Below are 11,866 nucleotides of genomic sequence, written 5' to 3'. Positions count from 1 at the left end.
ATCCAGTCCTATAGTCCTCATATTATCAAAAAGTGGTGAACTAGAGTCAGATACAAACTATCAAGGCATCCAGTGAGACTTCAATGAGCATTTGTTTAAGAACTCATACAAAGAGTTTAGCCAAAATTCTAGCATAACGCAGACGCAGCAAGAATCACAGAGAAAAGTGCATTCAAGACAATGTAAAGAATTCACAACAATTTAGAGCTTATTTTGAACTCCTTTGGGTTTGGGAAGGTTTTTTGAAGAGCAGAGCAAGTGACTTCAATTCCCAGGTAAGGACGGATTGTGGTCCAAATGCAGTGTGCCCTTTCGTGCCCACTAACAAAAGTGAAGGAAGACTTGTGGCACCTTAGAGACTAACCAATTTATTTGAGCAAAAGTGGGCACCATTGCAAAGGGAAGGCAAAGATCTTCGTTAATGGGGCTTCTGAAGCAATATACAGAGAATCCTGAAGCCTGCACTCAGAAAGCCAAGTAGGCAGAATGCTTCATGGAGACATCATCAGGAACTCACAGTTGAGGTTCTATGGAGATCAGGATTTGAAGCAGGAGTTTGTGTAATTTCTGTTTTTGCCTCAGTGTTTGAATAACAGTAATTGTGGGAAGAACCAGACTTCCTGGGACGTTTATTCTTTGAAAAAATACCTAATTTTAAAAACTAAATATTTGAAAATTGGCCATTTTTGGTATTACAGGCAGGACTGTTTGGCAGGCAAGCCTATTCTTAAATTTGCCACACACTTCCCACTATAAGATCTTGTTGTTTTGCTTATAAGTTTACCGAACTTTAACCATTTCTGCTGAAATTTTCCAAACTGGGTGTCTGCCTCAGGCTGATCATTTTATTTATTTGCAAAATTTCTGCCAAAACCAGAAGTCTGACAAAGTTACAAAGTGACCTGAAATTTTGCACTTAAAGCAGGAATCCAATCAGAACTGTGGCTTGGATCCACATCATAGCATAAATCAGTTATAACCTCTGTTTTCACCCAGCATGTTGGGGTGCTGGCGACAATCTTCCCCCCTATTGCAGAGGCGTCAGCCCCAATGCACTGGAGGTGGGAGAAAACTCAGAGATCCAATAGCCATAGGTGTGAAGCAGGGCAGCATGGTCCCTCCTTGCTCATGGCAGCTGGCCCCACATGAGGCAAACCGAAGGGGACCTGCCCATATTGTACTTACGTGCCTGTGCTTAATTTATGTTTTCAATTATTTACCTTCTAAAAAAATCTGGCATGTCTCGCACCCCCAGAAAGGGCATCTCACACCCCCAGGGGGTGCATGCACCCCAGGTTAAGAACCACTTCTCTAGAGGGAACTATGTCTGACAGGGCCCTGTGGTGCCCATGGGCTTTTGCCCCCCAGGGGTCCTCAGAGGCCTCCCAGTGCACCCTGTCAGGTTGGCTCAATTCACATTAGGCACCCCAGAAGCCCCAGACCTCTGAGGAGGCATAACCCCAAGGCCAGAAACTTCTGGAGTGAGATGATGACAGGGCAGACTCATGGAATGATGCCTGGCTGTGCTGGTGGAGGCCAGGATTTTGTATTAGGTCTGTAACATTCGGGAGTGGGTGGTGTCTGTCTGTCTGTCTGGGAAGCTCTGCTCCAGGCAACTTGGGAGTCCATCTGTCTGTCGCCTTGTGTCTGAATCTCGATTTGGTATGTCCATCTGTCTGTCCCTGTGTCTCGCAGTCTGTTCTGTCTATTCTTGTGTCTCCCTGGCTCTGGCCTATCTATGCTGGGCCAGATGGTGTTCAGCTCCAGAGGCTGGAAGAGGTGGAAGCCTGTCTGCGACTGGGCGGAAGAAGCAGATTACGGACTCACTCTCAGGCACTGCATACACTCCTTGCATGCCCGGTCTCATTCCAGTTCGGTTACATTTCATTGGTGTGACAAGCTTTGCACATGTTGACCACATATGGAAAGTCTCATGCACAAAAACAGAACACGTGCCCAGGCTTTTGCACTCGGAGGGGTGTCCCTGTCCTCTCTCTGAGACACTTGCACAAAACTTCCTAACTGTCAGGATAGTTAAGCACTGAAATAAATTGCCTAGGGAAGTTGCGGAACCTCCCTTATTGGAGATTTTTAAGAGTAGATTGGACAGACACGTGTCAGAGATGGTCTAGTTAATGCTTGGTCCTGCCTTGAGTGCAGAGGACTGGACTAGAAGACCTCTCGAGGTCCCTTCCAATCCTATGATCTATGATATGCTGTCTCTGGTGCTTCAGGGTTGATATATCAAAAGCTAGTGTTGTTAGTGAGCAGCTCAGGATGACAGTGAAGTAGTAACATAGCTGCAGATGGAATGCTGTGGTGGTCTATCTGCCACTTGTTCCTTAAGGGGAAGGCTATGTTGAAAGTGAATTTTATATGTGGAGCGGAAAGTAGTGAGGTGTCAGTGGCTGAATCTTGTCCAATTTGTGATTTCAGGCAGGCACATTAAACCCAGACAAAGCACAAGCTACAAGGTCAAATTCTGTTTTCCATGATATTGGTGTAAATTTGGAATAATTCCACTGCAGTCAATGGAGTTAATCTCAGATTTACACCAAAGTAAATTTAAAAAATGCATAGAAAACAAAACAAAACAAAAAAACCCAAAAGCCTCCACCCCCCAACAGCCACACACACGAAAAAGGGAACAGGAGAAACCTTTTCATATTTGTTTCTCCAGGTATAGAACAGGTAGAGTTGTAGGAACTCATCTCCAGGGAGAAGAAACAGAGTTTGGGGTGAAAAAGTGGTTGTGCCTAATAGGGACAATTTTGTGGCAACCTTTTTTAGGGTTGCGAAATATTCAAATGAGACAAACATGCACTTAACAAACTGTTGCAAGCTTCTTTTTCAACCGTGGGCATATTTCTTGGAGTGGAGGATTTTTTTCCAGGAATTCAGTGTTAGGAATGCATTTATTGTGAAACACTGATCATGTATCGTCAACATTCATTGCAATCAAAAGACTAGCTTGGATTTTTCACTCCAAACAGTTAATTACACTGACTGCTTGTTCTGTTGGATTGTTTGTTTCTGATTCTGGACTGGTTCTGATATTAGAACTAATGCTACCCGGTATAACAAGTCTTGAACAAACCTAAGGTTCTGATTTATGAAATTAAAAACCAGAACATATCAGGTGTTCCAAAAGAATTTCCTGGGACACCAAGAAATAATATGGAATAATGGGATTGTGCTGGTAAAACTAATCACTTTAAGTAGTTGCAATCCTAGAAACAGTTATACACGTGCTTAACTTTACTAATGTGACTAGTCCCATCAATGGTTATGCCTATGAAGTCAGTGGGCCTACTCAGAATGCATAAAGTTAAGCAACTCCATAAGCCTTTGCAGGATGGTGGGGGAGCTATGTGTTTGCAGGACTGAGCTCTGAAAGTGAAAGGTCTTCTGTTTAAGGACTGTGACTTCATACCATCTATAATATGCTTAGGGCACTGTTGGCAGTATATAAATGATAAATAATAATAATGCTCCTCAGTTTTGATAGTTAATAGTAAATCATTGCAATAATGGTGATGAGAAAATTAGCAGTGATAAAACCATTGGAATCGTGACAGTAGTGAAAATAATAGCCGTTTTACTTGGTCATGGTGAAAACGATAATAGTGATCAAAAGTTGAGCTATTAGTAATGGGAATTATAATAATTCTGTTGCTCAATAGTGATAATAATAGTGATAGCTGTTAATCACAAGTGTACACAGTACACCTGCTCTCCCAGCCTGGCCTACGTTTGTTACTGGGTCTCCCGCTCTCTATGGTACTGCTGCCTGCAGGGGGCGTTGTAGCAGCACATCGCCTGCAGGGTGACTCTCTAGCCGCGGCCTCACTTTCTATGGTGCTGCTGTTGGGACATTCTCTCACGCGCCCATATCTATGATAGTGGCTTAGCCAGAGGGTGGATCTTGCTCCCCCGGGCCGGTAGGGGGCGGAATGATTCCTGGTGTGACGCTCTAGCAAAGGGGCCGTCAGTCCCTCCGCGGGGCTGGCCCGCTTCCGGCCTGGCCAGAGGCGGAAGTGTGCGGCGCGGTGCCATGTAACTTCCGGAGAGGAGGGGGCAGAGGAGGCGCTGCGCGGGGAGCCGGGCTGTGTCTGTCTGTTTGTCTGTGGCGCTTCCCCAGGGCTGCTGGGGCGTCTGTCCGCCTTCGTGTTCCCCTCGGGCTCGGGTCTGTCTATCCCTGTGTCCGGCGCTGTCTGTCCGCCTTCGTGTTCCCCTCGGGCTCGGGTCTGTCTATCCCTGTGTCCGGCGCTGTCTGTCCGCCTTCGTGTTCCCCTCGGGCTCGGGTCTGTCTGTCTGTCCCTGTGTCCGGCGCTGTCTGTCCGGTTTCGTATTCCCCTCGGGCTCGGGTCTGTCTATCCCTGTGTCCGGCGCTGTCTGTCCGCCTTCTTGTTCCCCTCGGGTCTGTCTGTCCCTGTGTCCGGCGCTGTCTGTCCGCCTTCGTGTTCCCCTCGGGCTCGGGTCTGCCTGCCCTGGGTCTCAGGCTTGGGGCTGTCCAGGGTCTTGCCTGTCTGTCTGTCCCTGTGTCAGGCTCTCCCCGACCAGGCTGTGGTCGGTCTATCTGTCCTGGGTCTCAGGCTGTCTGTGTGTCTTGTGTGCTGGTCGGTGCAGGGCTGGTCGGTGCCTGGGCCCCCCCCGAGGCTGGGAGAGGAGGCAGCATGTCTGTGGCTGGGCTGAAGAAGCAGTTCTACAAAGCGAGCCAGGTGAGAGACCCACAGACTGACCCTGCCCCCCACCCCGCACACTCCTCATGACAGATCCCCTCCCGCACACATCTACAGCAGGTTGTCTCCCCTCTCTTGCAGGTCCCCAGTTGCATCGCATGAAGTGGGTATTCACCCATGAAAGCTTATGCTCCAATATGTCTGTTTGTCTATAAGGTGCCACAGGACTCTTTGCCACTTTTACAGATCCAGACTAACACGGCTACTCCTCCGATACTTGTCCCCAGTTGAGATACGCTTCACTGGTGTGGCAAGCTTGGCAAATGTTGGCCAAGTTTGGGAGGCCTTGTGCATGGAGCCTTAGGGGCCTGTGTTCCCAGACTCCTATTGACACTCAGAGGTGCTACCCTGGCTCTGTTATCTGACACTTGCACGCCTACAGGGGCTTCTCCACAGATCCCTTACAGTTGCACCCTCAGAAAGTCTTCTCCCATTGCACCTTCGGACACTTGCACTCACACTGATTCTGGAGCATCAGGGTTCAGCTAATGTGGTGCCATTTAATTCCTGGCATCACCATTTGCCCCCCGTTCAGATTTCTCTGCTGTTGTCCATGTATGTGTGTCCAGTACTAGTGCTGCTCCCTACCTGGAAAATAGTTCCTTCTTGAGTGTTGACCCAGTCTCTGAATGGTTTGACACTGCATTGCTTTACCTCAGTTTATTTTTGAGGCTGGCAAGAATGGGCTGATGTTGAAAGGAAGATGGCTCAAAATTGTAGCTGCAGAGGAGGGGTTTGTGACAGCAAAGGGAGATATTTCTGAATTAAAAGCTTCAGGTTGGCTGAGGCACTGCCAGCTGACTATACATGGCTTCATCTTCCAGGAAAATATCTAGGTTAATATCTTAAGTCTGCCTGTGCTGAGTGTCTCCACCTTTTCTCACAACAGATCTAGCCTTTCTAGTGCATACTGAGTTACCTTTCATTAATGAGATTTGTTGTGCATTTTGGTGAAAATGATGTAGGCTCACTGTAATGTTCTCTCTGATATAAACAAAGATGTGCACAGGGAGGCAGCAGGTAAAACAGATGGCTGCTTATTATTCTTGCATCCATTTCTTCTTCCCCCTCAGTTCCTACTTGCTTTATAGCCACCATTCCTCATGACTTCCATCTGTCTTGTCTCTTCACTGGGAACGAGTTTGTTCTGGAAGTGCAGAGAAGGGGTGGAGTAAATCACCATGGGATGCAGAAGTCTAATTCAGAAGTTAAATGTTTTTGGTTTAAAAAAAGATGAGCTGAATCAAATTAGTGACTTGGTGATCCTATTGTCGTGAAATTGTAGTAGAGATCTGTGTGTGGAAATAAGGACGCAGTTGTGTTTGTAATACGATTGCGGCAGGAATGCTGTAGTGTTTCCTTGTTTTGAAGGGGGAGGAATGGTAGATAAGAGCTGTCCACTGCCACAATATTGGTGTCTTGGGTTTCCCCCCTCAGCAAAGAGAGAAGAGAAATACTCTGAGTTCCTAAATTTATATGTGTGTAGTTCTTTTCCTGACAAGTATTGGATGTGGCATATAGGTCCTCTTTAAATTGCATGTCAAATCCACAAGAGAAACAATAAGATGCCACAGTGATCTATTTCTTAGGCTACTCTGTGCTCTTTAGGCTTTTATACCATCACCATGACTACTTGTTTGTTCTGAACTCAGGAAGATGATCAAGAAGCTATTCTGTCACCTGAGGTGTCATTTTAATTCCTCCCATGTATGAACCCTTCTAAAACTCAAATAGGTCATGTGGTGTTTAGTGGAAATGGTCTCTCAGAGAAATGAGTCTTCCACTGGGGCCAGTAAGCGGAGAGGTGTGTGTTCCAGGGTGATTGTCTACTAGTGCTTCTGTATATTTTATTGCTATATGTGCACCTTTCAAAGGTGCACTGCAAGTAGTGAGTGAGAATTTTCTTAGGTCTTGAACTTGTTTTGTAATGGGCAGTTTATTGTGAGTGAATTGCAGTAGTTCTCTGGTCAGTAGGCACAAGTACAACTTAAGGTTATTGGATAGAAAACTCTAAATGGCATAACTATAAGATCATAGAATCATAGAATACCAGGGTTGGAAGGGACCTCAGGTGGTCATCTAGTCCAACCCCCTGCTCAAAGCAGGACCAATCCCCAATTTTTGCCCCAGATCCCAAATGGCCCCCTCAAGGATTGAACTCACAACCCTGGGTTTAGCAGACCAATGCTCATGTGCTGCACTTCTCTGAACATTGAGTTAAAATTTAAAAAAATAAGTCACAAATCTGAAAAGACGGGAAGAAAAAAAAGTTGGAGGAAGTTGGGAAGACTGTGGAAGGTACCAAGTGGAGTGAAATTCTGGACCAGAAGGTGGGATTGTAACTAGGAATAACAGGCCCTGGTTGTACCTGGGGTCTAGTAAAGGGCAGCAACAAGCTGCAGCATAACCTCAGGAAATTCCCTCTTCCTTGATAGTAGCTGGCATCAGGAACTGGAAAAGACTTTGTGGTATGTGAATCTGGTGAAATCTGGGATTTCGGGGGTGAGTGTTTTACAGGAAATGGCGACCTTAAGATTCTGTGAGAAAACCTGTGCAAATTATTAATGACATATTAGCCAAATAGTTATTTAAAAACTCCCTCAGTAGGACAAGTAAAAACCATGGTACTGAGTTCAAAAATTCTGTGTTCAGGCTTTCATTACAAAGGAATCCTACCTACAAATCAGTGATGGGATCCAAAATTCTTCAAATAAATTGAGTCTTGGGATGACTTTCCTGCTTCTCATGGAATTCACAAACTAGCTCTCCCTTGTCCTCTTGGCTTCTGCTAACCATCCCGGTCAGAGGGGACTTATCCCTGTGATTTTTATTAATACTTCTGAAGTGAACCTTTTTTTTAGATCATCACTGGAATGCACCAAGTATCAACAAAATTTTCTGTGGGGAGAGCACCCCTCAGATATCCCTAAACAGTGTGCATTCTCCCCCATTTAAAATGATAGGGAAGCACACAGTGTTCAAGTATCAATAGACTTGTTATATTTTCCAGGCACAAAGTGTAAACAAACCGTTCTAGTGAAGTGCAGTTTAATCCAAGTATGTTTGCTAAGTGGTTTTGTCTCCTTTCTTGGTTACGTTTGTGAAAAAGAACTTTGCTTAAAAGGAAAAACAAACTAATAGATTGCTGAAGACTTCACTCCTCCTGGCTACTTAAAACTCCTGGATCAGTGCTTTAAGATAGTCCAAGGGGAAAGGTCGGCTGGGAATCTCTTGGTTGGAGGATTTCCCTGTCATAGATCACTGTGGTGTTTTAAGCAGAGCAAATAGATGTGAAAGTTCATCTCTGAGTCAAAAGCAAGGTGTTTCTCCAGACTAAATACATCACTCTGGAACATGTGATGAAAGCTTTCTTCAGGTGGGCATATCTAAAATGAATTGAATTTCCACTTCTTTGGTTGGTGGTGGGTTTTTTGTTTCTAATATTTTCAGTTCATTTTGTAAAACAGGCACTGATCCCAGGTTCTGTGCACTTGTGCGAATGTTAAAGCCTCACAGAACTGAAGTGAGCAATAGCCACAGTGCAGAAATTTGTTGGTGGCCTGTCCCTCTCTTTTTGCCTTATTTGAATATTTGGACTGTGTCCGAGGGCAGTTTAAAAACCAGGAGATAAGGAGTCTGCACAATTGCACCTGGAGTCCTTTCTCACATCTCCCCGCTGCTGCCGCCGCCAAGATTTGGAAACTGATCTAATTCTGGCAAAACCTAGTTTAATTTGAGGCTTGCTGCCAGTGTTCGTGGCATGGTTGCAGAAGTGAATTGCATGTTTCACAGTGAGGTGGGAGGAAGGGAATCTGTCTTGCTGCACTTCTCTTTCTGAGGATGGACATGGCTAACTGCTCTGAGGTGTTTGAGTTGCTTTGACAATTGCTCAAGCTACAGTCTCTCTCTCTCTCTGGGGGGTAGGGACCAATCACACCCATTCTGTTTCCCTTGTTTCTCCCCCTTGCACACACGCACAGTATCCCACCCACTTCTGCTGTGCTCCTGGGGTGAAGGGCGAGAATAGAAGACGTCACAGGCTGATTAGTTATGTTTTGGCTCTCATGGAGGCATTGGATCTTCCACACATGTGGATTTGGCAGTGGCTTTCTTAAAGAGCTCTATTTACTTCAATTTCTGCTGTTAAACAGGGCAAGATGTATGAAGAATTTAAGCCTACGAAGGAATCTAGCAATCCTCCCTCCCTTCAAAAAAACTGCATTGTTGTGCCAGTGAGTGTGGGATCCTCTCCCTACCAACGATAGACGTTGCCAAATCCTCTTCTAGCTGAGCAAGGCGGTGCTGGTGGCCATGAAGAGGACTTGATCCTGCCCCATTGTGTTCCTTAGAGAGGCCTTTGGCTTCTCCGTCAGTGGTTTGCACTCTTCTTGAGTGATGCTGCCAGGCTCCCAGGCAGCAGCAAGCAATGGAGCTTTTAGCAAAAAAACAAAAAAAACCCAAACCCAATCCAGAACAACCCATACTGGCAAAGTGTTTCAGGTGGTGAAAGGTTATCCTGTGTGCATGCAGAACAAGTCCTTCTTGTCCAGAACTGCTTCACAGTTAAATGTCCCTCTTTTAAAAAAAGATGCAGATTTCTCCCTAGAGCGAGGAGAAGAAACAGTCTTGAGATTTCTGTTTGGTTTTGAGTTTCAGCATCTTGATTTGGGAGCAAGCTTGGAAAAACCAGTGTAGCACACTAACACGACTGTTACTCTGAAACCTGTCTTACCACTGTGTCGGTCATGGGTCTGATCCAGTCTGGCAATTCTGAAGGTCTTTCTAGGCCAGTATCCTGTCTCTGACAGGGGCTAGGTACCAGATGTTTCACAGGAAGGTGTAAGAGCCCTGCAGTAGGTAGATGGGGTGGGGAGGGGGGAAGGGAATAATCCACCTCCCGTGTAGGTCTCATCCTGCTCTCTAACAGTGAGAGATTGGCTTAAACTTTGTGCCTCACAGTTTAAGCCAAATATCCATTCCAAAACTTCTGGTGGCATTACTTAGGATAACTCTTGATATCCATATAAATATCTAACCCTTATTAATCTTAAGTTAAATCAGACCTGCCCCATAGCAGGTTTAACTGAGGCCTAGTCTACCCTTAAAAGTTGTACTGGTATAATTATGTTGGATGTGGTGTGATTCCTCCCTCCCCTGCCTTTTTTTTTTTTAATTTATTTGTTTTAATTGGTGGAGTTATACCGGTACAGGCCCTAGGATGGATGCAGTTATATTGGTATAAAGGTGGCCTAGTGGCTAGAGCACTGGAATGGGACTTAGAAGACCTGGGTTTTATTCCCAGCTCTGTCGCTGGCCTGTTGGGTGACCATGGGCAAGTCATTTCACTGCCCTCTACCCCAGTTTCCCCACATGTAAAATGGTGATAAGGATACTGTGACGACCTTTTGTAAATTACTTTGAGATCTACTGCATAGGAGCTAGGTATTCTCTTCTTATACTGGTACAGTCATCCCCCTTCCTGTATGATCGCTGTACTAGTATAATCACCTTTGTACTGATAACACTGAGTTGTGGGACGGAGGGTGGCATTGTTAAAGCAGTACGATGTTCTAGTGTGGACAAGGCCTAACACAGTAGTACAAAGTGATGTAAACTGCCAGTCTTGTCTATACTAGAGCTCCCATTTCTGCTAATGCTGATTCAGGTGAATGCGAGGGCTCATATTTTATTTATTTATTTTTCATAAATAAATTGGTTCGGTTAGGGGAAACTCCTCGTCCCCGCTGTTTGGGGGTAGCAGTACTAGACCTTGCTAGCAATAGCTGTTGGCTGCTTTCTTGATTTCTGTCTGAGTGTGGGCAGGGCTGTAAATTGGGTCACTTCTGTTTAATCGTGAAGTCTGCACTGACTGAAGCTGTGACCTTGCACATGCTCAATCCTGCCAGGGCTGATGTACTGGGGGCCTTTCTCTAGCTCAGTGGTTCTCAAACTTTGGTACTGGTGACCCCTTTCACATAGCAAGCCTCTGAGTGCGACCACCACCCTCTTATAAATTAAAAACACTTTTTTATATATATAACAGCATTATAAATGCTGGATGTAAAGCAGGGTTTGGAGTGGAGGCTGACCTCTCGCGACCTCCCATGTAATAACCTTGTGACCCCCTGAGGAGTCCCAACCCCCAGTTTGAGAACCGCTTCTCTAGCTCATCCCTAATGCATTTGGGACCCCTTCTGTAGGCCCATCTAAACAACAAGAGCATCGCTTTTATAATGGACTCAGCCTAACATCTACCTGGACCGAGTCTTCATGTTTCTAAAACGGGCTGGAGACTAGACCAAAATGTCTTTCTAGAACAGGTCCGACATGCTTTGGCCTTAATCAAGCTGATGCCACGAACCTTGCTGAACCTGTCCTTCTTTATAAACTGGCTCAGCAAATAATGGATGATTTTTCTAGTGCAACTGGACCTTGCTTCTCTATCCTCTAGCCCAGTGTTTCTCACCTTTTTGATACCAGGGACCAGCTTACTGCCTTCCTCAACTGTGCCAGGGGGATCTCAGGGACTGGTGCTGGTCCGTGAACCGGTCATTGGAATGGGCTAGAGCGGTGCTTCTTGCCCATCCCATCCTTGGAAGCTTCTGACTTCCAAATGCCACAAAGGTCCTTGCTGCAGCAGCTAATAGTTGAATCAAAAGATGAACTGTATAGTAAGAAAGCAGTGCTGCTTGATCTGTGAAATAAAGACACATCCTCTTCCCCCGGCAGGATTTGGGGAGGAGAGAGCGTTACTGCCCCCCCTTTCCTGGTCTGAAATGCAAAGCCCAGCAACCTCCTCCCCCCGTGTATGAAACCCAAAAGCCATTGCCCGAGGGAAGGATGGGGAGCAGTAGGTAGGTCTAACAATCCTCACAACCCTATGGCAGATATTGGCAATTCTGAAAAGTGGCAGGTGTCAGTAACTCCTTCTCTTTCATGAGGCTGGTGACTGCTTTCATGATCTCTTCCTTTGATAGCAAGAGTTTTTCCTGCAGCACAGTCCAAGAGCCAGAACAATTCTCTGTAACCTGATGATAGCTGTTATAGCTGGAGCAGCCAAGAGATCTCTAGGATCAACTTGCATGCATGCTCCCTGTCCAGCCAGTTGCTAATGAGTCCCCAGA

General features: G+C 45.8%; 1 protein-coding gene across 3 annotated transcripts in view; it reads left to right on the top strand.

Annotated features, from left to right (window-relative positions):
- Positions 1-4,054: 4,054 nt before the first annotated feature.
- The window catches only part of SH3GL1 (SH3 domain containing GRB2 like 1, endophilin A2), a 55,040-nt gene continuing 47,228 nt past the window's right edge, over positions 4,055-11,866 (top strand). For all 3 annotated transcript variants that reach the window (XM_075123336.1, XM_075123335.1, XM_048830691.2), the window contains exon 1: positions 4,055-4,721. In XM_075123336.1, the coding sequence (XP_074979437.1) occupies positions 4,677-4,721 (45 nt within the window). In that variant the 5' untranslated portion in view covers positions 4,055-4,676. The remainder of the gene's footprint in view (positions 4,722-11,866) is intronic.

The sequence above is a fragment of the Caretta caretta genome, chromosome 25 (assembly GCF_965140235.1).
Source record: "Caretta caretta isolate rCarCar2 chromosome 25, rCarCar1.hap1, whole genome shotgun sequence".
In the NCBI taxonomy this organism is placed as follows: Eukaryota; Metazoa; Chordata; order Testudines; family Cheloniidae; genus Caretta; species Caretta caretta.
The sequence above is the reverse complement of the archived record's forward strand: the minus strand, read 5'-3'. Positions and strand labels throughout refer to the sequence as shown.